The sequence below is a fragment of the Hydractinia symbiolongicarpus genome, chromosome 9, assembly GCF_029227915.1.
Source record: "Hydractinia symbiolongicarpus strain clone_291-10 chromosome 9, HSymV2.1, whole genome shotgun sequence".
Classification (NCBI taxonomy): Eukaryota; Metazoa; Cnidaria; class Hydrozoa; order Anthoathecata; family Hydractiniidae; genus Hydractinia; species Hydractinia symbiolongicarpus.
Genome location: NC_079883.1, coordinates 20,135,034 through 20,161,673, shown reverse-complemented (window position 1 = coordinate 20,161,673; position 26,640 = coordinate 20,135,034). Strand labels below are relative to the sequence as shown.

At 32.6% G+C, this 26,640-nt stretch overlaps 2 protein-coding genes across 7 annotated transcripts in view; both read right to left on the bottom strand.

The window, feature by feature from the left end:
* Positions 1–4,174: 4,174 nt before the first annotated feature.
* Positions 4,175–26,640, bottom strand: part of LOC130656155 (RNA transcription, translation and transport factor protein-like) — a 99,266-nt gene continuing 76,800 nt past the window's right edge. Inside the window, exons 2-9 of the mRNA XM_057458983.1 lie at positions 9,340–9,414; positions 9,093–9,217; positions 8,914–9,016; positions 6,535–6,609; positions 6,327–6,415; positions 4,771–4,836; positions 4,492–4,552; positions 4,175–4,380 (exon numbers count right to left, since the gene is read on the bottom strand). Of these exons, the coding sequence (XP_057314966.1) occupies positions 4,226–4,380; positions 4,492–4,552; positions 4,771–4,836; positions 6,327–6,415; positions 6,535–6,609; positions 8,914–9,016; positions 9,093–9,217; positions 9,340–9,400 (735 nt within the window). The 5' untranslated portion in view covers positions 9,401–9,414 and the 3' untranslated portion in view covers positions 4,175–4,225. The remainder of the gene's footprint in view (positions 4,381–4,491; positions 4,553–4,770; positions 4,837–6,326; positions 6,416–6,534; positions 6,610–8,913; positions 9,017–9,092; positions 9,218–9,339; positions 9,415–26,640) is intronic.
* LOC130656152 (phosphofurin acidic cluster sorting protein 2-like) overlaps positions 9,418–26,640 on the bottom strand; it is a 63,945-nt gene continuing 46,722 nt past the window's right edge. For all 6 annotated transcript variants that reach the window (XM_057458975.1, XM_057458976.1, XM_057458977.1 and 3 more), the window contains exons 19-25: positions 25,144–25,186; positions 24,313–24,352; positions 23,874–23,982; positions 20,394–20,523; positions 14,083–14,197; positions 13,755–13,865; positions 9,418–10,726 (exon numbers count right to left, since the gene is read on the bottom strand). In XM_057458975.1, coding sequence (XP_057314958.1) covers positions 10,602–10,726; positions 13,755–13,865; positions 14,083–14,197; positions 20,394–20,523; positions 23,874–23,982; positions 24,313–24,352; positions 25,144–25,186 — 673 coding nt within the window. In that variant the 3' untranslated portion in view covers positions 9,418–10,601. The remainder of the gene's footprint in view (positions 10,727–13,754; positions 13,866–14,082; positions 14,198–20,393; positions 20,524–23,873; positions 23,983–24,312; positions 24,353–25,143; positions 25,187–26,640) is intronic.

The window sequence follows — 26,640 nt, the reverse complement described above, 5'->3', positions numbered from 1 at the left end:
CAAAGGAAAACAACTTGAAGTGGAGTAAATTTAAAATTAACAAAAATCAGTTCTTTCGACATTATTTTCGACAACAATGTCAAAGTTTGGAACGAATTAAATTTATATTTAGAAAAATAAGCCATTTTTGTACTTTATTGCCACAATTTTTTGCAGAAGAAAATAATACAGTTTGACAAATTTTGCTGGAATTATGATGATGATCGATAAATTACTAAATGTTATGACTCAAACTGTTTGTTTTTTTACATTATGTTCAACTTTTGTATGGGTGGACCATATGGAAATATATATATATAGTATAAAAAAAAATATACAATGAGATTTTACACCTTCAAGTTGTATTTTTTTTATTTTGTATATCTATTGTCGAGATCTGTATGCAATATACTGAAATGTGCCGAATTAACTGATTTTTCTAAACTTTCCGAACTTTGGCTTTTTGATATTTTTGTATAAGCTTTTAGGGAAAAGACACTATTTAAAATGCGTAACGAACCTCTTCAAGCCTGCTTTTTTACATTTCAGATTAAAATACTGAAGGTTTTCAACATAATCACTTATAAGATGTACTAAGTTGAATCTGTTATTTTTGACATTGTTATTATCGGTGTTGTGGCTGTCGGTATTGTAAATTTCTATCAAATAGATTTTACACCTTGGAAGCTTTTTTTTATATGTTGTGTAAGTTTCTGTTGTGTGTATTGACCCGTGATCATCATAGAAGGAGAAATATATTCCATTGTTTTTTAATTTAGTTACACGTTTGGCGAATGTGTAAAATACTCAATTATAAATAATTCAGCACTCACAAAGATGTAAATAAAACTAGCATTTTGAACAAACTGTTTTACATTTTTTGGTCTAGTCTGATGTCGCTCTGCAAAGTTTTGAGTGAAAATTTACCGTTTTATATAAAAAACATCAAATTTTTATAACTTAACGAATATTCTCAATATCAAAACATCCTTCTTCTTTTTTTGTTATGATGGCTGTAACATGTAAATTGATTTATTATGGAGCAGACCAAGAAAGTCGGTGTGGTCTTCAAAATCATGTCATTATGAACTTTTATTCAGCAGCCGTGCCTCGTGCCTTGTGCCTTGTGCAGTTCGCCTCTCCTTTAACGCTGTGGACATGCTGTAAACGTATTTCTTTGAAAAAACTCTTATTGATGGAACATGTACACGCGAGCACAGGTCATAAAAAAAGTAAAAAAAAAGTTTGTGGAAAGGACCTGTTATTTATCATAAGATTTCTTCAATTTCGGTTGTACACTACGTGCTACTCGACCAGCATGTATAGGAGAAAAGGTGTTTAAAAACATTTTTTTTCAAAACAAAAAAAAACAAAAAAAAATGGGATTCTGAGGGGCGGAGTATCAAAAAGAATAAAAAAAATAAAAAGCAGAATTATTTATGAAGAAACAAAAAACTATTGCAAAAGCTAAATTTGTTATTCACCGATCGTGGAAAACATCTCCCTCAGCTGGTCTCCATTCATATGTAAAGTTAGAGGAAACTGGTTGAACAACTTATTACTTAAATCTCGACAACTTACAAAGTTAACAAACGTTGGGGTCTTAGTTGATCAAAGAACTTTCGTTTCTCATATATCTGTAGTTTCGCTGTGGATTTTATTACTGTTTAATTTTGATCTTCATCTCTTTACTTATACATTTTTATAGCTTCTTCGACCTTATGGCTTGCGTCCATATTCCCAATGTTGTACCGTAATCGCCGTAATTATTTTACTGCCAGTACTCTTCGGCAGCTAATTGTGGGGGGTGAGGGGTATATACAATGTCTTTACAACAGTGTTAATCAATGTTTGTTAAAAGCTGTTATGTATTTTTGAAAATTATTGCAATGCAAGGGTATCATACTCAAACCATTTCGAACACATTAGCCACTTGAGATAATTGTCCCCCCCCCCCCCCCATTTTATGGATTTGTACAAAAATCCACCTCGTACCATTTATTAACACCCCCCCCCCCCTTTAGCTGCCGAAGAGAAACCCTACTTAAAACATTTCAAAATATTTTACAAAAAAGTTATTTTACTCTTCTTCATGGTCAGAGCCTTCCTAATTCATAACAGTTAACTTTCTTTTTTCAATTCTCAATAAGAGAGTTGTAACAAAAGAAAGATTTACTTCAACAATGGTTAGCTGAAACTGTGAACTCGTATATTGAAAGAACTCTGAAAACAATGAAGGGAAAAGAAAGAATAGTCTAAAGAAGAGATAACGTTGGAAAAATGAAATTAGAAATGAGATTGATCTTTGAAAACAAATCAAAAGAAGACACGGGGGGATGAGCCAAAGTCAAACTACCTAAGTTGCTTATATCGAAATTTAAGGCGACCGATCTGGACTGGCAGAGATTTTGGGGAAAATTCAATGCAGAGATAAGTCCACCTTCACATCTGTGGCAACGTTCTCCTACTTGAAGAAGCTTCTAAGTGCTAAAGCCAATAAATCCATCGAAGGACTGCCATTCAATGGTGAAGGATATGAGCGAGTCAAATCGATCTTTGCATAAAGCTACAGAGATTGCCTTTGATTTAATTGTGCCTTTGATAAAATGAGAAGCAAAGTGGAACCGTTGCGGTTTATTAAAGCAATATTTAAAATGGAACAATCACCCTTTTCTACTGAACAATTAATGTAGCTCTAGAGAAAAAGCACTGTAAGAAAGACCAACCAGAGTTCAGAGAAAAATAGAAGAAATAGAAAACGATCTTTACGTAGACAGACTTATCTCACGTGGTGTAAACGTTGAAAAAGAAAAAGAATTGAAAAAGGTTAGCAAGTGCATCTTTGAAATTGCAGGATCTAAATTCCAGAAATGGAATTTAAACAAGAAAGAATTGGAAGACGATGTAACCGGTGCCTTTACGGAAGAACGAAGTTATGGTAAGCAGACCCTGAGAATACTGGACAATGAATCTAAAATTCTTGGCTTAGCAAAACGTTGGAGTAGCAAAACGAGGTAAACAAAGATTTCTTGCCTCTATCTTTAACCCCATTGGTTTCGCCTCACTCATCACGTTGATTGGTAAACTTATTTACTGAGAAGTATGCGAGCAAGGATTCAGCTCGGACATGTCAGAGGAGTCTCAAAGATGGAAACGCTGGATCGATTTACTTCCAGGCAAAGTCGATTTTCCAAGAAAATTTTCAAGAATCGAGCAGCCCGTTAACAAGATTGTTCTTCATGCTTCCGATGATGCTAGCGGTGATGGAGTGTCTGCAACACTTTTATGTAGTGGTTTACCAACAGTCAGGAGTTACGCAAAGATCTCATATGGCAGCAAATCTGTTGGAGAATGCTAAATTCGCATTAGAGAAATTTCCTATAAGAAAGTGCTTTAGATAGAAAGTGCTTTAGATAGACAGATAGTACAGTCGTATTACATTGAGTGAGAGGTTGATGCTAATAAGCAATTCGTGGGTACTCGTGTTGCAAAAATCGAAGAAAAGCGCTACATAACATGAAGGCATGTACTAACAGAGCAGAACCCTACTGACCTTGGCAGTAGCGGATGTTCCATGTCTAAGCTAGGAACTAGGTGATAGGAAGGCTCAACATAGATGAAAAATGAAGAGAACTGACTGAGTGACATCGAAACGAAACGATATGATATAACAGATTCAGAAGCTAAACAATTAAAGAAAATTGTTACGGACGTGCAAAAGAAAACCTTGCATGGGACAAGTTATAAAGAAAATCAGACAAGGGTGTTATGGTTGTAAATGGAATCATATCGTGACCTATGAAAGACCACTGCCCGGATTGTTGACCACAGATTCAATTGATGTAACAAGAGCGTTTGAAGTTGTGGGAGTTGACTATTTCGGGCCAATCTTATGCCAAATCATGAGAACAAAGGAATGGAAGGCCTTTCTTCTGTCCCAATGTTCCAGAGAACAACTGAATGTTTCGGGAGACATGTGTGCCTTCTACTACGTTAATTTTCTGAGATTATTATTATTCTCTCGGACATTCGTTTTCGCAAATGTTGCCTGTTATTATTTTTTGTGAAGACTAATTTGCCCAAATATATCGAAATTTTGATAGCCAACTTCTCATAAGTCAAAATGCGCTATGAAGACTCTGAAAACATTTCTCAGTTGTAGAAATATTAATGCAGGACGAAAACAAAACGACAGTTTTGATAGATAGCAAAATAAATTATAACCGATAGAAACTTCTTCAAAATGTTATCTTCCGACTTTTCCCAAAGACTGATCGGTTTTTGGGTTAGCACTTAACTTTTGGACAGCAACAATTGCTTGGTTGATCCTTGTTTGTAATTTTCGTAAATTATGTATTTGTAGCAGTCGAATAATCTTGGCTGCATCGTTTACAGAAGGGTCTAACAAATAAAGAATATAAACTATAATTTTGCTCAACAACAATTGTAACACAAAATCAGCTGCACGTATTAAAAAAAGACCGTTTTATCATATAGCACGGTTAGACAAACCTTTGGTGTCAAAACCAAGTGTGCTGTTTTCCAAAGAAAGATAAGCAATGTTTTTTTCCGGCTAAGAAAAAAATATTAGCCTATAGCACATTTCAGAGTAGCATGAATAATAAAAAAAACACAGACATGTGGAACTTTAAAGTGTATGCTGGACGTTCACCAGCTTGGGGTGAAACATGAAAGTAATAAAAAATTTACCTGAACAGAAAAACACAAAATATGTACATTATATCATGGTCACTACTATGGTAAAAATGAATAATTTTTTGGAAGAATTACCCTTTCTTTAACGTGACGATCTATTGCTTCAGCAGTTAACCGCATTTGTATCAGCTTTGTAATCGCCTGAAAATTAGCAAGAGAGGTGTTTTTAGAACATGCTATTCCCTCTATGCAAAGTTACACTTGGACAGAATTTTTGAGGCACTTATTTTTGCGGAATTTACTTGCGGTTAATACTATTTGCTAAAATAAATTTTGCGAAATTCACTACTAATTATTTAAAACTAACTCTTTGGTCAAATCATTCACCCATGACTCATTTGCAATTTTTTTGAAAGAAGACGTCAAATAAATGTTTATTTATAAGATGATAGCTATATGTACAGTGGCAGGCGCGGATCCAGGGTTAGTCAGATAAGTCGCGTGATTGAGCGTAAATTTGACGAAAAAAGTAAGCCGAGCGAATGATGTCGACGTCTAGGAAAATCAGACAATACCGGTGTTGTACACGGAGCGCGTTAATAAATTCGTCCAGATTCTAAATTTTTTTTTTTACGTTGAAAAGCTATGGTTCACTGGTTAGGAATGAGTTTGTTTTCGTATAGGTACGTATAAATAAGTTTAAGTAATTTTAGAATTTCATCATTTAAAATGTTATCAATAATAATTGCATCTGCATGTCAATAGTATATAACCGTATTATCAGCATTATATTCAGCTTTTACTGTATCTGGCAACACAACCACATTTACCAGTTGAAACTTCTCTATTAACAATTTTATTACGCAGTGGAGTTTTATGAAGTTTCGTTAATCTGTGTTTGCGGTATAACATCTCTGTGGGTAAGACAATAACGCAGACGTCGGGATATGTTAACGAACTTTACATTTTTAACATGGCCATTATTCACTAAATGTTTTCACAAACCTTTGACTGATAAGCTTTTCTCTGCATACCATGTAAGGCCTTTGCTAGTGATTTCAAGGTATTAGATATATTCTCTTATTGATCCAGTTGTTATTTATTCTAGAAAGGGGTATTTTGATACATGCGGCAGTTCATTTAGACACACGTTGAATTTGAATGTTCTTTTTTTTGTTTCTAATGATAAGATTAATTAACTGTTAAAAAACTGCAAGAATTTTTTTAATTAAATCCTCTTTAGGACGCCCTCCACACTTAAAGATCCCCTAGCTTACAAAACTTCTTAAGTTTGCAACACTCCACTTTTATAATTCTTCTTATAAGTACACCATTGTTAACCACTTCATTTACTTTGAGTTTCCCATACTGCATTGCGAAATTGTAATTTTAAGATCAGTGAAAAGTTCTATAGTTTTCGTCTGTGACCTTGCAAGTGAAAATACTTAAACTAATTTCCCCTTATTTTATTAAACCACGAAATCAAAATACAAAAAATCGGAAAATTTTAATGCTGCGAAATACGCATATTTGCTGGAAACGCAAAATCAAAATGGCGCGAAAAGAAGTTTTTACCCAACAATATCCATTTTTTAATGTCGCAAAATTTTCATGCAATAAGTATTTATTTCGCTAATATTCCAGCTTTTTGGAGTAATAATTTCTTTCTTCGGGTTATCATTAAGACATACCTGCAGGACTACTAAAGTATTTTTGCACTCTGGAATCTGGAACAACTGACGTAAAGATTCCACTCCAGCTTTCAATTCGGAATCGTCGCCTGAACAGAAATCACACGGAAAAAAAATTGAATAAACAATTACCGAGATCAAAGAAGTAGGTCAATAAGATAACTTCAGATACTCGAACGCAATATATCACGCATATAAAAAAACTTACTATTTAATGACTCAAAAAAGTGCTTATTTCTAACTGTTCGCTTTTGTATGTCTCTGTAGCATTTGTACATTGTGACTATAAGAAAAGATGTTGAGCGGCGCTTTATAAACGATTTCACCTGCTTGTTGTTTTCTTACTGACTAGTTATAAACAGCTTTACTGAGTACAGGCTTTTTTTCACAGATTATTGCTTTTTCTTTCATTAACAACGAAAATGTCTCAAACAGAATACAAAGGTTGCTTATTTTAAAATTAGAATTTTTAGATGAAATAGCTATGTAAAAAGGACGATCCGTTAATTTGCTTTGCATGTATGTTTTATTTCAAATAATGCTTGTTTTAAGTAAATTGTTCGCTATTAACATCTTCAAAAAATAACTCGGCAAAAAGTGACGTCACTTAACTTAAACCTATAGCACTGACCAGCACTGATCAGACACATATATAAAAAACTTTTGCACAAGTATCGTTAATAACAAAAAAAACAATATAAAAATGATATAAACAAACATGGTTTATGGCTAATATAAAATTTGGTGAAATAAATAAGATAATTCTATATGCAAAAATAATGTCTACCTTTCGTTGCTTTTGAAATTATCAATAACACTTGAAGAGAGGAGAGAAGAGAGTATAAGTTCCAAAATATAAATAAAGTGATTTACGTTATTATCGAAATAAAGCTTGATAGAAAAAGAACAAAATGCATTTGATATAGTCCTGATAGAGGCTTTTCTAAAAAGACAGGCTGTATAAGTTTCAAAATATGGATAAATTATGTGTAAATTATCGACTTTTCTAAAAAGACAGGCTGTATAAGTTTCAAAATATGGATAAATTATGTGTAAATTATCGACTTTTCTAAAAAGACAGGCTGTATAAGTTTCAAAATATGGATAAATTATGTGTAAATTATCGACTTTTCTAAAAAGACAGGCTGTATAAGTTTCAAAATATGGATAAATTATGTGTAAATTATCGACTTTTCTAAAAAGACAGGCTGTATAAGTTTCAAAATATGGATAAATTATGTGTAAATTATCGACTGTTTAAATTCTTTGATTACCTGTTGCAAATTTGCCTGTTGGGCTGAGTATGCCTTTAGACAAGTTATTAATTCCAGTTATTTTTACAAAAAAACAAAACAATATATACTTTTCAAAAGTGTGACTCTCTCCAGTAAATGACAGGCTGTACTTCCCGTTATCAGAAATTATTTCCTCAAAACATTAGCCCGATTTGGGTGCTTTAAATTATTTTAACGAATATTTGCCTGAAAAAAATTATTGTTATGTTCAATGAAAGTAAAACACAAAAAAGCAAATCATTTACTCTTTATCATAATAGAATCATTTCATTTCGAAGATCAGTTACGCTTGGTTTCGTGAATAAAATAACTATGTTTATTTTACAAAAAAAAAAATTAAAAAAATGCAGAGAAATTGAAAATTATAAGTCCTTTGACAACCAGCACTTTAAGAAAAAAGCAAGAACACACACAGGATACACACAATGGCACGTGTCTCAAGGAGCTTAGCATTTGATGGATAGGGACAACTAATTTTGCTAATTTTGCTAGCTATTTATTCAAATTGCAAGATATTTTAAGATTTTCATGGTTTATTTTAGTTTTTGCAGTCTCAAGTATGTTCACATCACTGGCAAATGTGAGAAGCAGGGAAAAAATATGTGGAAGCAAGGTTGCTGACCAGAAACAATGTCAACTTTGCTTTTCTCGCAATAAGAACGGTTTTACTCCATAATGGCTGTACAAATAATCTACATTGTCATTGTCATGCTCTTTTGACCTTAAAAATCTCTAGAACCAAAGTTAATTAAGTAAAAAAAATACAGTTCAAATCACAGTATAACGAACAGTGTAAGACCAATTTGTTATTAATTGTTAGTCCTCCTTTAATAAAGACTCAACAAGTTATAAAAGAATTTCTAAAATTTATCTTAGATAAGCGAGGAAGTGTTAATGCTTGACTTACTTCAAGGCATTATCGATAATCTCCTCTTATGCAACATGGGTTAGAAAATAATGTAAGATCACGGTAAAGAAGAGTACAAGGGTTTGAGGGTTGCTCTTGTGGAACAAGAGTTTGGCGCATATAATGCAAATATAATGAAAGCATCTGTAAATGAAAAGGTGTTAAGATCCCCCTCTATATATCATAGAAATTGATCAGGAAGACTGTCTTTTATTTAGACCATAACCAGGAAACGCAAAAATGAATTTTTAAAATTAAATTTTGGTGAATTAGTCTTTGCTGCCGGGTATATTTCTGTGTTTTTTTTTGTGGATTTAATTTTACGGCAACTTTTCGAATGTCGCTGCAAAATTTTAGTCATGCAACATATAAAATAAAATCAAACCATTTTCTTCATACTCTACTTGTACGGCATGACTAATCAACCAGTTCATAACAGATAACTTGTTACTAATATTTTCGACGGGACAATTCAGGTCAGCTAAATACTAAACACAAAAAGAATTTTTTTGATAAACATTTGGTGATGTTCTGTAAAATGATAGCTTAGCAAGGTCAACATACTTTTTTTAATGCTTCAACCCAACAACTACTTTCGACGTCACGGAGGGCATCCCTTTCTTCTATTTTGTAAAGTCTAATCTTTTTATCTTCTAACCATACGACAAAATTTCGCACCTCTATTTCGTCTACAAAGTATGTACGCAAAACATAAAGCATATCCAAACCAGAAAAAAATACCACTTCTTGTCTACATATAAAACCAGTTGCATTTTTCTTTTATTTCGTTGATGAATGCGGAACAACTTACTGTTAATGTTGAAAGCGTCTGGATGATGATAACCAAGTGCGCTGAGTTTTCTTTTGAGCATTTCTTTTCTTCCCTGGAAAAATACAATTTAAAATGAGAATGGATAAACCTAGAATTTTTTTGAGGTTTTCACTATATGTATAGTCAACATTATATATTTGATTAACGCCTTTCCAGCAAGCAAGCGTTATTGTATCTCATGCTTTTAATGCAAGATATCTACTCTGACACTGTAATAAATCTTGTATTAAGCATTTGGTTAAAATTCGAACCGGTAAGATATTACAGACGCAAAAAGACCCTTGGCAAACGACAGGTAAATTCTCAAAAATAAAAGTGCATGACAGGCACTTTTCTTTCGTGTTAGACTGTTTAGAAAAATAATGAGGTTTCGTGAATGATCAATGCGAATTTTAATTTTTACATTAAAAAAACAAACTGAAAATAAAACTATTTCAAGGATAAAAATTCCTTTATAATTTACATAAAAATTGTAATGTTTAAAACTTTCTTTTACAACTATATACGAACGTGAATATAAAGAAACATTAACACAAAGGTTATACAACATAAAATCTGTTTATAAAATTAAAATTAAATAAATGGGAAAAAAAACTGCGTCCTTTATAAAAAGTGAAGTGAGACGAAATTTAATAGACTATAATTTCCGGACGTATTTAAAATTGAAATTTAATTTCCGCGCAATTTTTGAGATTTTTGTAAAAATGCGCCGAAAAATGATAGCCAATGATTAGTTTAATAAAAAACCTCGACAATCCGACTGGTTGATTAACTCTGTTTGTTTATTCCATTGTTTCTTAAATAAAGAAGGAACAAGATAAGGAGAATAAATAAAAAAAAAAATTTTATATTTTAATTGGCATGCAAAAATGCAAACGTGTTCAGTAAAGCAACATCTTTAGATTCGTCAACCATCCATCAAAGACAGCAAAATCTCCCTTGACAATAATAAAATTATCATCAATCAAGTTTCATTCAAATGAACTTAATGATGACTGTTATAAAATAAGATGAATATTTGTACCAATGAGCGTTCAATAGACGTGTTATTTTCTCTGACATATTTGTTTGGGGTTAATTCACTGTCGCTTTATTGTGTCTTTAAAATGTTAAAAGGAACTCTATTTGTGGCTTACTATACCCAACGTTTTTGTTGGAGATGCTATCGGCATGCTTCAATAAACAGCTAGATATATCATGGTCAATAATTTAACGCAGTCCTTAGTGCATGATAGTTAAACTCATGACCATTCAGATATTCCATAATTCAAAAACATTCCAATAGGAAACTGTTTGATGTGTGTTGGCCACTGAGACGATAATGAGAAGAATTTCACGTTATTCCATTCTTTCCCATCAATCCATACTAGAAAAAAAAGGATGGTTGTTAATGATAAAAATAAAAAAACAATAACAAACAGGAAACCCATTATAGGTACAATGAATTTTATAGGATTTGCATAGCTTCGTACATAAGGACTATGTTAATAAATAATACAATAACTGTTCACATAAACACACACTTTCTTATAAGCAGCCTTTTGGAAAAGAACATTTTTAGGCTTTTAAAAGAAACATAAACTACAACGAAAGATTCTCCAGTACTTCAGTATTCATATAAACCATTTGTACTCAAATACATATGCAGAGAGTCTAGATTTTCTTTTCTATATATAAAGCTATAAGATGATTGTCACTTTAAAATTTGTACCACTCTGCATTAATATTACGGAGTTTCATACCGCGCAGGTCTGGGCACTAGCAAAGCGCTTGTAGGGACAAATTTTTATATCCCCCCCCCCCAAAGGACGTAAGCCATTTGCTAGGGAAAACATGTAGCACGCACAGAATTAGTCACTTTTTTCCTTTTGTATTTTCAATTTATAAACTGGCGCGATATATTGAGTTTACGATTGTTTAAAGGAAAAAATACTCAGTACTGACATAAGAGTGTATATTATAAAAGTTCAAGACCTAAACTTATTTATAAATTGCTTCAAGTTCTGGGTACACTCATCATGAAAAGTTAGCAGTCAAAAGAGAAAGAAACCTTATTTTTGGTAGCTGGTTACACATCACAAGTTATAATATTGTCTTAAAAATATCACAGTGCTGATAAAAGAGAAATTGCTAGCATGTCATGCAAGATTTATATAGCTACTAGCACAGCAAAAATAATGTAGCTCATTAAACAAATACCTATAATATTAAAAAACACTTCCAAAATTTTTTATTTGTGTTTTCTAGAAACTTTATTTAACTAACCAGGGCTGGACTACTTACATTTTTTATACACCAAATTAAAAATTGTCAAAGCTGGCTGTAAGTATATGTCTCGATGTAGTTTTTCTTAGCAAGCAGTCACTGGGTCACTCATATATTGTAGCCTTATTCGTACAGTAATCAGATGTATAGGTAGGCAAGTGCCTAGATTCTAAAAATAGGATCATAAAAACAAATTTCTAATATCACTCAACATCAAACAGTGCAGTTCGAACACCAACAGAACCTTAAAAATTGCTACGCCTTAATTTTGCATTGGAATAATTTTAATCTGAAAAATACAAAGTTTCAACCGCTGTAAAGAAAAATAAAAATAACATACTGTGGTTAACAAATAAATGGAAAATAACTTCTTAAACAAATTTTGTGACTTCAACTGTTTTCGTCTTTGCAGAATTGTGCAAAATATGTGCAAAATTTTTTCTTATGACAATGTACTAAAACTACCATAGCTATCACAAAAATGGAGGGTTGACCTTGCCAAAATTTATTCTCGCATTTTACCAAAATTAAGAACAAAAAAAAAAATTAACAGTAATACAGTGTAACATGCTAATATATATAAATCTTCCTAGCTAGTTATGTAATACCACGTTAATCCATGTCAAACTTGCAGATCCATATATAGCTACATATGGGTTTGCCAGTTATCCATATAAAACTTCCTTCAAGTCTTTCTAGCTACAATCCTGGCCAAAATTGTTGATAAAATTTCCAATGTCACATAAGCTTATAAGATAAACAAAGATGCAAGCCCCCCTCTCCCCCCATTTCAATGTTGAAGCCAATGGCTGGCTGTGGGTTGAGTGGCCAACTGCATTTTTCAAACTGTGACAATGTGACAATGACTTCAACATTGAAATGGGGGAGAGGGGGACTGGAAACTAGCTACTATTCTATTAGTGAAAACCTGCACTGTTTAGTATACACATACCACAATTTTGCTGGCTAGTTTATGTCAACAAAACAGAGAATCTCTACACATGGGACGACAGAAACAAAAATAATGATAATAAAGATAATAAATCCACATGTGTTTGGCCTTTTCTCAACCAATTTTGGCCAGGATTGTAGCTGTAATTTTTATTTCTTCTTGCCAAAGTGCACTGCTAATGATAGAATAGTGTTTCTTTTTAACCATTACTTTTTTCCTCACAACACAACATGTATAGTATATATATGTAGCTTGCTACAGCTAGCTAGCTGCTAAAACCAACATCAACAATATCTTCTCTTGTCTCTCTGTAAAAGTCAGTAATTTAAGTTTTCTTCGATTTCAACACCATACCCATGTCAATATACCACAGAGGGTTAGCAACACCATTTAAACGTGTTATTAAAAGGTAAAACGTCGGTTAAAAGCAAAAAATTAGTTAAAGAAACATCAGGCAAGATTTTGCATTTCTGTCTCTTTTTGCAGCACTAACCAGAATAGCTGTGAAAAACTGACAATGGAAATTATTTGGGCTATCAAGACAAAAGAAAACAAGCCAAAAATTTGTCCCTACAAAGCGTTTCGCTAATGCCTAGACCTGCGCGGTATGAAACTGCGTAATTGGGAAACATAACACAGAGTTTTTCTAACAGAATATCAGGTAGGTTGCACTGTACAAAATACTATTTTTTAATTTTAATTTTAACCTTGTTTTTCTTGTTAACTATTCTGTAAATTTTACGTAGAATACTAATTTCGTATATGGGAAGGACCACACATAGTAAATTTGTTTCAAACAATAAGCATACAGTACAATTAGGATGAAAATTTCCAAAAATGTATAGTGTAGGGACACCATGACACTGAAAGACATGTAAGAACGCGTTATCTAACGCTTGCTAAACTTTTTCTGTAACAATTATCCCAAAGCTTCTTAAAGGACAGGTTGTGATTTCTCGGGAAAGTTTCAATTTTACATATGTTGTATGCCTGTGAAACATTTGATAAAACGTTTCACGCGTTTAAATATTTTGCCAATTTTCAAGATTTAGTAATCATTTATACAAAGATGCTTGTGTATTTAGAATGTCAAAGCATATATTCAATTTCAAATGCATATCATAATTGAGGCTGAAGGCAATTTACCTCATGCTGATAAAAAACGTGCATGTCTTACCACTAAACGTTTGACCGCTACTTCGAGCAGTACAAACAAGTTTCCCAACGATGGTTGACACAGCAGATTTAGACTCCGTGTCTTTATCACGTTGCTTCATTAAACGCTTGACTAAAAGGCAGGGAAATATTCAAAAAACATGAAATACACAAACTGTGGAGTAAGAACTGAAAAAAGAAGCATGTAAAAGAATAGGATAAACTCTGTTATTGGCTTCTCAAAGTTTTCATAAATCAGCAGCACATCAAAAAGAAATATAATACCGTAGAGAACTTTGTTCAAGTTATTTAAAATAATGTTAGGTCACATATTTTAACACCTCACTCACCTCCCTTATTTCGATTTTTCGTGTTGGCAGAAAATAGAAGACCATTGTTATCCTCATTTTCGTTGGAAGGCAGTCGAGATACGCAAAGTGATCTGAATGTACTTTTGATTGATAGCTAAAAACGAAAAAAAAACGTAAGAACGTTACTCATGAGAATTTCCTAGTTAACTAAGCTGTCTTTTAGGATATCAAAATTCAGTTACTCTTTTACCAAAGCTTAGGCGAAAACTAATCTGTCAGAAAAAATCCCCAATACAAATCTACCAACAAACCCTAATTAAAAACAACCAACCACCATTAAACCAGCGTGGCCACATGTTACCCTTTCAGGAGAAATAATGTTTGTTCGGGTGGGTGAGACCAATCTTAGTCAAAACTTTAAAGAAGAAAGGATTTCCCTATAATTATTAAACGAGCAAAGAATAGAAGTAAGCAATCAAAAAGTGCGGTCAGTATTTGGACTACAGAAAATTTTCTTCTGACTCAGCGTAATTTTTCCTACATTAACTATTCCGATTTTCCGGCGGTAAGAAAAACTTAGGCCGGGTTTCCTGGCCACATGATATGCATCAGAGTAATTAAAAAAGGAACAATGGTAGCCTTGTAAAGTTTATGTTACGTAGGTTACCTAAGCTTTCTTCGAGGATATCAAAATGCAGTTTCTTTCATACAAATACTTAAATGAAAACAAATTCCTTAGAGCAAACCCCAAAATCAAAGTCGCCAATGAGAACAAAGCCATTTACACGTGTAACCACATCTGACACTCTTTATACATTGTTAAATATGTTTGTTTGGGTGTACGAAACCATTCACTCAAAACACTGAGGAAGCAAAGGGCTCATATGGACAATTTATTTAGTTAACCTTCTCAGTAAAGAATGATGAGCAAGAGAAGCAGTTGTAAATGTTGAAAAAAATATTTGTCTGAATGACACCTGATTTATATCTGATATACTAATACACAAATTCTGTCTGTCTGTCTGTCTTCAACAGGCAATGGCTAAATATTTTGTCTAAACATTTCTACAACGTCATCTCCTGCATGGGTAACTAGGGACCATCTCGAGCAAAAATAGGACAAATTTCCTAAAGTTGGGTCAACTCAGCTTTTTTGAACAGACAGTTTGATGTCATCAAAAACTATTTGAACCTCCATACATCTCAACTGTTTATCTAAAGCACATCATCCTATAGATGTTCTTAATCAGCGCTTCAGGTAATTGCTAATAAGTAATTTTGTACATTGGCCAGTCTGCTGACATTGTCATTTTTTTTAACGCTGATATCTCCTAAGCGCGTATCAAAACTACATAATCTTATACATAATTCTGAGGAGATTGTGCACAATAGAGGCAACAGGCTAAAAATATCTCAAGAAAAATTTTCCGTACACAAGGATGGGGTTATTACTGACAACATCAACTTTTTACTTCTGAAAATATTCTTCTTTTCAAATGAAGTGGAATCCACAGGCCAATCTACTAGGTCTAACAATGCAGAGACTGTGTCTGTCTGTAACAGGCAAAGTGGACGTGTTCATTTTTCTTTGAAATCGCCGAAAAGTGCATGTCTCAAAAGCTAATCGACTAATTAAACGTCACGCCATCAACATTAATTCAAGGTCAATATTTTATATTGAATTAATGAAGTCATTTCAATGCAATTAAAACTTTAAGGCCGTATAACTTGGAGGTGGTTACGTCAGTAATTTCCACTGCGTGGGTAACTAGGGTCCACGTGGGACCAATTGGGTAAGTTTCCTAAACCTGAATCCGTTTCGGAATGGACGGGTTGATGACGTCATCAAAAACCCCAATATCCCTGCAACAGTTTATCAAAGATACATGGTCCTATTTTCTTGATCAGCGTTTGAAGATCTATACGATGAAGGCAACAGGTATACAAATTTCTAAAAAAATTGTGTGTTTTGACAGGTCTCTACTGACGTCAGCAAAAATTTAACCCTTATATCTCATTATTCGTTCATCAAAAGCACACGACCATATACAATTTCTTGATCAGTGATTTAAGCTCTACACAATAGAGAAAACGTGAAACCAAGGTTCTAAATTATTTTTTTGTGTGAATGGGTTGCTGACGTCATCAAAATTCAAATGACGCTTCTTTTTCATTTTCATCCTGCCTTTATCGACTAGTATTTCAATACTATAACTGTGTCAGGGTATCTGTAACAGGCGAGGTGGTATGTTCAATTTCCTTTTATGTAACAGAAAAAATGTTTTATTTGTTTACTTTTTTAAGTTATGGTGCCATTGCAATGCATTAGACTGAACAATCATTCATGGAGTTGTTGCAGGGTATGCTTAGACAAATACAATGGAATTGGTATAAAAAGATCGTTATATTACCTATACTTTCTATAGTTCTGAGGTATGGAATTTAGGCATTTTTAAAAAGGCAGGTCGAACTTTTTGAAAAAAATAACAGATTTTGACCAAATAATGAAGAAGTAGGAACGATTTTGTATGAAAATAATGTGATCAAAGGCTGTTCACACGGTAAAAAAAATCAGAGCAACTGAGCTTGTCGTTGTTTTAGATCATATTTCGTTATGCATTACCTAAGACATTTTGATATCTCACGACCTGGTTTAAATAGGTTTACTACCCTGCATAATACATCGCTATAACTCAATTTATTGTCATTCTACAAATGGTCTTTGACTGAAATAAAAATACTTGGTGCCAAGCTAGACATATTTGGCACAATGTGCTGCCATTAATAAAGCTGTTTATCCATACTTTTACATTTCTTTGCCAGGTTCATAATAAATGCAAGTCTACCTAGCCACATTCTTAGAGTAGAAATCATTTAAATCATAAAACCATCGGGGAATTCTGTGGCTTGCAAGCTGGCAAGCTAGACATTTTCACTTTTAACCTAAGTAGCTAAAAAACACAATGTAATGTAGTATGCTAGCTCGGGTAACTGGCTCCTATATTTAGAATGTGTTATTAAGTGGAAAATGTACTGAAGATCTAACTAAACTTTAAAAGTAAATAAAAAACAAACCAGACACTTTGGGCAACGATTGATGAACATCTAGTAAAGGACAAAACTTCTCATATACTAACACATACATAAAAAAGAACTGTTTTGTAATGCTTATATGAAGTGTTCTTCACTTATACACAGAGCATAAACAAGTTAAAATTAAAAGGAAGGTATGCATATAGGTTGGGCACAACTTAAACAGGTATGTTAATAAAACTTTGGCGACATAAACATTTTTCTTTTTTCCTCTCATTTCACCACTTCTTCTTTTTTCTGTTTCTGACTTGATCAATTATGACTAATTACATAAAAGAAAGAAAACAAGATTTTTTTCACGACAAATTATTTTTAAATTTAGACAAGCTTTCGGTGGAATAATTCACCATGATCACATCAATATGGACAAACGACTAAATGCTAGAACAATTCTAAAGGTATGGATTGAATAGTTTTATTTAATAGAGGTTTGTCACGGCTGATTAACAAGCTGTCCTTTAACGTGAAATTATTATATCGGAATTAAGAAACGCGAGAACAAAAATTTAAAATGGGTAAAAAGAAATATTTAAAAAAAAATAATCTTACTTTCTGATTTAATTTATTTAAAAAATTTATCCAAAAAAATTAACGGACTAAGATTTGTGAATGGATTTAAGGAATTACTGTATCCGCAAAATTGCAGTCAAACCAGTTTATAACTTAAGGGAACCATAAACCGAAACCTGCTCTTTATAAAAAAAATAATTTCTCAAATAAAAACACAGTCATTACCCTGTCCAGATAAAACACTTACCCAGTAATGATGTTTTGCATAATAGATTTCGTAAAATTTGCAAAATTAATCATATAGCTAACCAAAGTTGCAGTTTAGTGAAAATCAGATAGTAAATATAGCACAAAAAGAATCATTAATTTTGGCTAGGTTAAATAGCACTGATCTCAAACTGAATAAACTGTTACCGAACAGCTAAAATCTTTAATTATTCTTTGCATGGTTAAAATGAAAAAGGTGAAACCATCCATTTTTTAAAACTGGGTATAATACATATAAGGAATATGACGGTGTGCTGGCCCCTGGTTAGGCAGGCTGAAAAAAGTCACAAAACTTCGTTTATATTTTCCAGAGCGCTCCAAAGTTCCTTCCAAAAAATGCAATACATTAAAATTCTTGTTTCTAAAACACTCCTAAAATCACAATAAGATTTGATGCTTTATTGCATAAGTACGCAATACAAAAAAACAAACACAACCAAGGTGGGGTATTGGTCAATCAAACAACCAATAACAAAAAAGTTGAAAATAAAAAGAATGAGTTTGTAAAATGAAGATTATAAACACCGCTTTTATCAAATATAAATTATGAAATAGCAATAAAGAACAACTGTTTTATATTTGCGGGTTTTTTTTAAATGAATCTCGGCTATTGAGATTGTAGCGATAGGTAATCGGTTATACTAAGCAGCGTTGCGCCCAAACAAGCCTTAACCACCAAACGTCTCAACCCAACGACCCCCATCGATCCAAATTGTTACTTTAAAGCAAGTCCTGACTGCTTGAAATACTTTTTTAAAACATGGTTGGATGTTTGGATAAACGAGCCCGAATTCTTTGGAGGAGAATATGAGTAACAATAAGTTTCAAAAATTGTCCTCTTCAAAAATGATCACCTCTTCTCATGCAGGGGTGCCACGCTTTCTCAAAACTCCTCAATTTTCAAAAGTCAAATAAAAAATACTCAAATGTCGACTCTGTACAAGGAGTGACAACTCTGTCGTGACAAAAGGACCAATAGGTGACCTAATTTGGTGAAACGCATGCAAATTTTAATGTAGTCTTACAAAACCCAACATTAGATATACAACAATAAAAACCATCACGTTGTCCTGAGGAGGATCTGGAAATCTTAAAAAGATATCTTCCTAATATTCTTCTCACATAGATTGCAATATGTAAGACCCACTCATTTTTAAAATATGGTGATGAGTAACAGACAATTGTATATATGAGCCTTGTTTCCCGAAATTTAGGGACATTTAAAATCAAATCAAAACAGTTTTATTTTAACTTCACGGTTTAACATCGAAAAAATGAAGCTGCAAAATCAAATAATTAAATACCTTTCTGTATGTTTTAGGTTTTGTTAAGTCTTTTTTGAAAGCATAAAGTATTTTTCACGGTACGCGAGTTTGGAACAGTTTCAAGTCCATGTTGTTCAAAAATGTTTGACCAACAAAGTAATAATTTTTAGCAATGACTATTATAACAAAAAAATGTTTTAGACAGCGAAGCGAAGTGAGCTTCTCTGACTTGTTCTCATAGCTCATTCCAAAGTGTCGAACTAATGTCTTTTTTATGTGACCAGATATATCATTTGAAATTTTTAACGCTTATAATTAAAAAAAAAATGGGTGTACGTGATTTGTTGTTTAAGAATTGTAGTTTAAGAATATTAATCAAATTATTTTTCGTTAGTTATACTCCCAAATACAGTCTCAATGTAATTTTTTGGATACCTGCCACTGGTGTAAATTTCATGAAAATCTGAATACAAAGTCTGACGTGCATCGCTTGAGTCTTGGTTTTGGTGGAAAAAGAAAAAAAAACGCCAGAAGTATGACACTGGTTTTACACGCATTTTCTTTTACAAAGACATGCTTCATTAGAAGAGCAGGCTGGAAATTCTGGTTAAAATCAATAGGTCTATTGTTAACGCAATAGAGAATTTTAAAATAATGACCAGTCTGATTAGAATTTTGGTATTCCTTTAAAAGTATCGTGTACCACTATTTTATTGACAAAATGTTTAGAAATAGCAGAAGATATAAACATGTATATACAGTGGAATCTCTCTATCTCAACAACTCTCTAGCTCGAACTTCTCTCTATCTGGAACTAAAGTCTCGGTCACTTTGTGGTCCGCCTAAGGTATTTTTCTTTCTTTATCTCTAACTTTCTCTATCTCGAACAAGTTTTTGGTCCCTTGCGAGTTCAAGATAGAGAGATTCCACTGTATTGTATATTATTATAACGCTCCTCAGAGATTTATTATTGAAAACTTAAAATAGGTGGGTCATAGCAAACGCGCAAATAAAAAATCACCAATTTATGTTACTGCTTAACTACAGTGGTTAGTGTTAAAATCAAACGGCTTTTCTTGTTTATTGTTGTGACATCAGAGTATGTTCGCTTGCCTTAGCACTCTAAACTTAAAATCTTTTCGCATAGTCAGATATAAAGTTCAAAAACCTTTATTGCATATTATAATTAACCTTTACATGTCTAAAATATCACACCTTGTTATCTTTCCGCTCTTCTTTTCTATTTTGATATTGCAAAGATGGAATAGGCCAGTAATCTACAACCAAATCTAGTGTTTCAGATGTTGAAGATTGACCGTGGACACTTCGATTATCAAGCTCATTTCTGTAAAAAAAGTAAAGTAACTAACAACAAATTTAACAACAGAGGCCAATATTAATAAAATTATGTGTATCAAAATTTGTAATTGGTCTAAGAGTAGCGCCTAATTTTTATTATCTGCACAATAATTTTAGTTTGCACCTAAGGTTAATAACTTTTTTCTACCATACCCAAGTATGTTTGCCAAGGTTTTAGTCTCCCCCGACATGCCTTGCCAAAGAAATATGGACTTTATGGTATTCAAAGAGCATATTGCTGGGTTTTTTTGGTCTTGGTGTCATTGTTTTCTTGGTTTGCCTTACATTGATTTCATTGAGTTTAGCAGGCCATGAACTTTGTTTAAAACAAAAAAGTTATTGATTCAAGCAGAAAGACGAATATCAGCTTAAGAGCAATAATTGATTGTGGATTAGATCTTAAGAACTAGTTCGGCCAGTATTTGCAAAAATAAGTCCTGCCCCAGACAAGAATAATGAAAAAAAAAGGGGGGAAGCAAAATTTCATTTCTTTATTCGTTGCGCACGTTTCTTCTGAAAATCACTTATTTGCAAAAAATATAAGATTACAATATGTTTGCTTGATATTGGATTCACAAAAATTTTAACTAACAGCACAGCTTCATTTCACCAAGAGGAATCATTTTTTAAAGTTTTGACACAGAATTACCAGATTTCCCAATTTATTCAGATTTTACCCATTTGGGCTAAAATCATACAAAATATATAAAAAACATAGAAAAGAAATGCAAAGAACTTGACAATCAGAAACCTCAAACAAAATATTAAGCTCGCAGGTGCTGGTCCCGTATATATACGGGATAGTCAGGGGCGTTTTACAGGCTCGCCCAGCTGCGTCACAAGCAATTATAACAAACTGGTTTTGCTCAGATATAGTAGCAACACAAAAACACTGCATTGCTGTCTAGTTTAGGGTTATCAAGACAATGCATACCAATCCAAAGAAAAGCATAGCCAGCTGCTTACTTCTTGTGTGGCTGGTAGAATTGTCAAGTAACCAACTTTGACATTTGTACTTACTTTGTAGATTTATGTTTACGTAGATTCAAAGCTTAACTTCCGGAACCAATGATGTTTTTTTTCAAGAGAAATGACTTATAAAGACAACACTACTAGGACCAGAAACATTTGGAGTAAAGAATGTGAGAAATTTTTAGATTTTACTTTTAATTTAAATTTATGGAAATAATGCAATGCGCAAGGCATAAACTTCAACAAATATAGGATTCTGAAAAATTTCCTGCCATTTACTTTCACAATATTACATTCATTACTTTCACAACATAACATACTTTTAATAATTTAATATAATAATCTCTCAAAACAATTTTTTTTGAAAAAAGACCTGGAATTTACCAACGTTTGCACCTGCTAATGTTTGTGCTATTAAAACAGTTTTGAGAGAAAGAATTTGTTAGGACTTTGTAGCGTTTTGGTTTAAGACTAAAACCTAAACAATACTAAAACAATTCACAAAGGTCTTTCTTGATAGATAGGACAGTTGAGATAAAAACAGAGCTATGATTTTATTTGTATTTTATAATGGCAAACGTTTTTCCAGTACTTATCAAAGAATCTGTAATTTTGACAGTGGCTTTAGATTATTATACCTATAAAGGGTAGCTTTCACTCCTCAAATTGGATTCGATAGTGCTTCATTTAAATCTAACCATTGTGGTTACATCCATACAATATCTTGTACAAGAATATACAATTTTGTAATTGTAGCAGTGGAAACTACTTATATGGATATAGCTAAATTACTGTTTCTCAAAAATTCTTCATTCATTTATTTATTTTAATATTAAAATTATTTCCCCAAGACAGCCTCTTAAGTTTCTATAGGGACTCCTATGAACAAAGTCCTGCAAAGTGGGACCTAGGGCATTTAAAGCTCCCATAATTTTTTGTTTTGTCAAAAGTTATTTGAAAGACTTAGCTTAACTAAAAAGGATTTTCAAGATTTGGCATGTTTAAAGTTTAAAACATGTTATGAAATGACTTAAAGAAAGTAAGACGTTTCTCTTGTTGTTTTTTGTTGATAAAAAACATTATTTTCTAATGTTTCCATTAGTTTGCATTTATTTATGTGGCAAATTTTAGATAAAAAATAATACGTACGACTAAATATATAAAGGGAACGTGTATTCCAAAAACTTTGCAATACACGATAATACACGAGGACAAAATAAACAAAATTTTGTAGACTTTTGAATTGCAAAATGTAACAGTTCATATTAATTTGTCTTCACAGTGGTCGACAATCAATATTCTTGAAATTGTCACGAATTTCCATAACTACATTTTAAGAGTTATCAATGAACATAAGAGCTCGACCACAATTATACCATTTACTTTGTAGTTTGTTGCTCTGTGTTTTGTTTTGCTGTTACGGCCTTAAATTTAAATAGCTAATTTATACCTGTGCAAAAATGCTACGTTTTGCCTAAGTTATTGTACGTATTGCCTTTTGTTATTGCTGTTGTTGGGGTGTTTTTTTTCTGCTTCTTCTCGTTGCAATCAATTGCGTTTTCTGTCTGATAAGAGCTTTTACTTTAGCTTTTTAAAGCTTCTCTTGTTGACCTCTCTTTTATATGGTGTAAAAGATAACATAAATATGGGAATATAAAACAAAACTAACTGGAGGACCCAGTCTCAAAATGGCAGGTTAATCCACAAGTGACTGTGTGACACGGTGTTGAATGTCACGTTTAGCGCTTAATAAAGCACTTAATCAAGCCGTAAACTGTGCCATACATCTGGGTGGAGCGCTTTAGTACAAGTATATACAGTATGTTGTAATTCGAGTTAAGCGCACGCAATATTATATATAGCGTTTTAGGTGTAATATATTTTGAAAAATGAAAACACGGTTTACAAACCGTTATCACGTCATAGAGAAAACAACCAGTTAATATTATTTTATTTTGCGGTATAATTTTTGTGTGAAAGATAAACACTGGGCTGGGTGGTTAGTACAGGCAAAACGTGTTGCACATCTGCACCGGCGTCACAACTTCTCTTCTATATACTAAGTATATAAAAAAGAAAAACGTCAAATGGCATGACCTTTGTAACATGTTTCCATAACAATTGGGTTTTGTTGCGCACAACCATTTTGAACAAAATGAGGCTATTATTATAGAGATAATATTTACACACTCACTTTATAGAAATTTTAAGGCTCAGAATCAGTCAAAGAAAAACCCAGTCCATTATTTTTTAATGATTGCTCCAACAGATTCACAATTTTTTTTTACTTTGCGCATTCAAAAAAACACCTATAATAAAGAAAATGCTTTATAAACCCCTGGACAATAAATTCTATATATATACCTTGGACTGGATGAGAGTGCATCTTTACAGGATTTGTCTGATGAGTTACCATTATTTTCTTTTGACATATTTGAGTTGCTCGGTGAGCCTGTATCACTATCTGTACCATCTAAAAATAAGCAAGAAATACTATTAAATTAGTCGCTTACAGAATCTCAGTGGTAACTATAAGATCTCTATCTAATAACCACATTTCACTTGAAAAGGCAATCAAGGCAATCAAGGTAATCAAGAGGATTGAAAAATGTATTTTCCATTACTTTCATTGCATCAAGCTGGGAATGGCAAACTGAATAATCTAAAGTGTCATACAAATCCAAAGAAAACAGATAAACATTTCATCTTTTATGCACCAATGTACCATTTATGCTTGCAGATATTTTATTACTATAAAATAGATACTGAAGATAACATGTAAAACACAAAAATTAAAAATCACCTGCATTGTAAAAAGATTCATTCAAACCCATTCGAACTTCCTAACAAGACAAAAAAGTTAAAATAATTCGATATATTTTTTCTGTTGTAGGTCATATTAAAAAAGTAGACACATGGACTTATATGTATAGAAATCGATATATAGGCCTAGGATGAGATGGGAACTACTATAAGATAATTTGCGAAATTCAATTTAGCAGATCACAATGAATTTATTTCGCTAAATTTATTATAGCACAGTAAAAGCTTGTTGAGGTGAGATTGTCAATTGATGAGAAAAATAAAACTATTCTATGGAACTCTGAAGTCCATTGCACGATAGACAGACTCGAAGAATTATTATTATTTGCGAAAGAGAAAAGTAAGAAAATTATGTATTAAGTATTTTATACTCTAACTCTACTAAGTTTGTTTAATATATAGCCTAAAATGTGTTTTCAAAGGGAACTGTAAAAATTCTTGAAAAGCCTGATTTAAAAAATCCAATTTCGTAAAATTATTTATTACAAAAATTTATACCCTCACGGTTAATACACTTCAGTCGTTTTCATACACAAAGTTCGTAAAATATTGCTACACATTTTGGTCTCTGGTTGCTACACAAGTGATATTTCAGGCACATTCAACTAATTGAATTGTGCATGCATCAAAAATTTCTGGTGTCCCTAAGGCTTTACATACAAATAAGTTTACAAAGACGTTGACAAAGATTAATTTTATAAGACTTGAAACAAATAAAATTGCGTGGTGACAATTTTGAAGGATCTCAGCCAATAAATACAAAAAATAGTGCATAAGTACTGTACACGAAAGAAAAACAAAATTTACAAACCATGATGAAGGGAATAAAACGCTGTGCAGACTCCCCATTTAGTCTAAATAAGGGAAGTATAACCATCTGAAATAATATGCTGTGACGAAAGGACTTTGTGAACAGTATTCTTCAGAAAAGAAGTGACTTAAAACTATCGCAGTGTTGCGTGGATTAAAGAAGTCTGTTGCAGTGTTTTGTGGTAATTTAAGTTGTTGTAATTGTGTTTTCCAAGGTATGAAATAGACCTATTTCCATATTCATTTTCGTTCCGCGGAATATACATACAAAAATACCGAATAACATGAAAACGAGATTAGTTATGAGCAAATTTTTAGTTTGCAGCGAAGTAATGCAGATATGGTTTGTTTACTTGCAATATTTGTAAAATTAATTTGTCGTATAGATTGTTATTAACATTTGGTGATAATAGGGGATAAGAGCATGCATCACTGGGCCGTTCTAATGCTTTTGTTTATTATTCTTGGTGTTAAAAGAGCTAGGTATTAGCTAACTTTAAATACAATGATATCAGTTACCCAGCTGGGTAGTTGGCTGGTTGACTTGTTCGAAAGAAACATAAAATTTCAAGCTGTTTACCAAAATTAGTGATGTTGCTGGCATATATCCTATGTCTCCAGTTATTGAGTGTACCTTATTTTTTAAACAACATCTGTGAAAATAACATTAGCCAGGCTTACTACTGGGAGTGGTTTTAAATTAGTAGTTGAGTTGATCTTGTAGGTGCCTTACCTTGTTTATTTTTTTCCCAAGTGAAGGTAGCTTTGGAAGTATTAATAACTCAGATTTTACACATTTGTGATTTCAGAATTAGGATACTAATTTGACTTGGCGGGGAAAGTTGGACTTTCAACTTTCCTTGGAATGTTCTTGCCTATTTGTGTCAGATCTTACGCCTCTATCGTAGATTGTATTTGGTAAAAAAAATTACTCAAAATTCCAAAAAAAGGTTGACAAAAGGGATGATAAAGGAGGCGCCGTAGCGGACAAAAGCAAATTCTCGTTTGTATGACCTATATTATTTTTATGTGACATTATTACTTTATTTTTTTACGTTAGGACTTTTTTTAAGGCAAGATTTTTATTTTGTGCTATGTATTTTTTGTCAGGGACTATTTTTTGTTGTATGATTTTTATATGGCACAAATTTATATTTATGCGACACAAATGTTTTTTATGATGCACAGTCTGGCTAAGCGAGACATATTGTTAACAAAGACGCGCGAAAACACACCATAAAAAAGTTTTTTTATACAAGATGGCATCTTCAGATTCAGGAGAGTCTTTGATAAACGAAGAGTCTCTTGCTCGTATAGCAGAACGCATAGTTATGCATACAGCATTTCAACAAAGCATCGGGCAGCTGTCAAGCAATTCTTTATCTTCAAGCTCGAATAAAGCCAGTGCTTCTAGCAAAATCACAACAAGAGTTGTAGCTGATAATACTACAACATCACGACAAAGACAGTTTTCTTCAGTAAATGAAGAGACCTCATC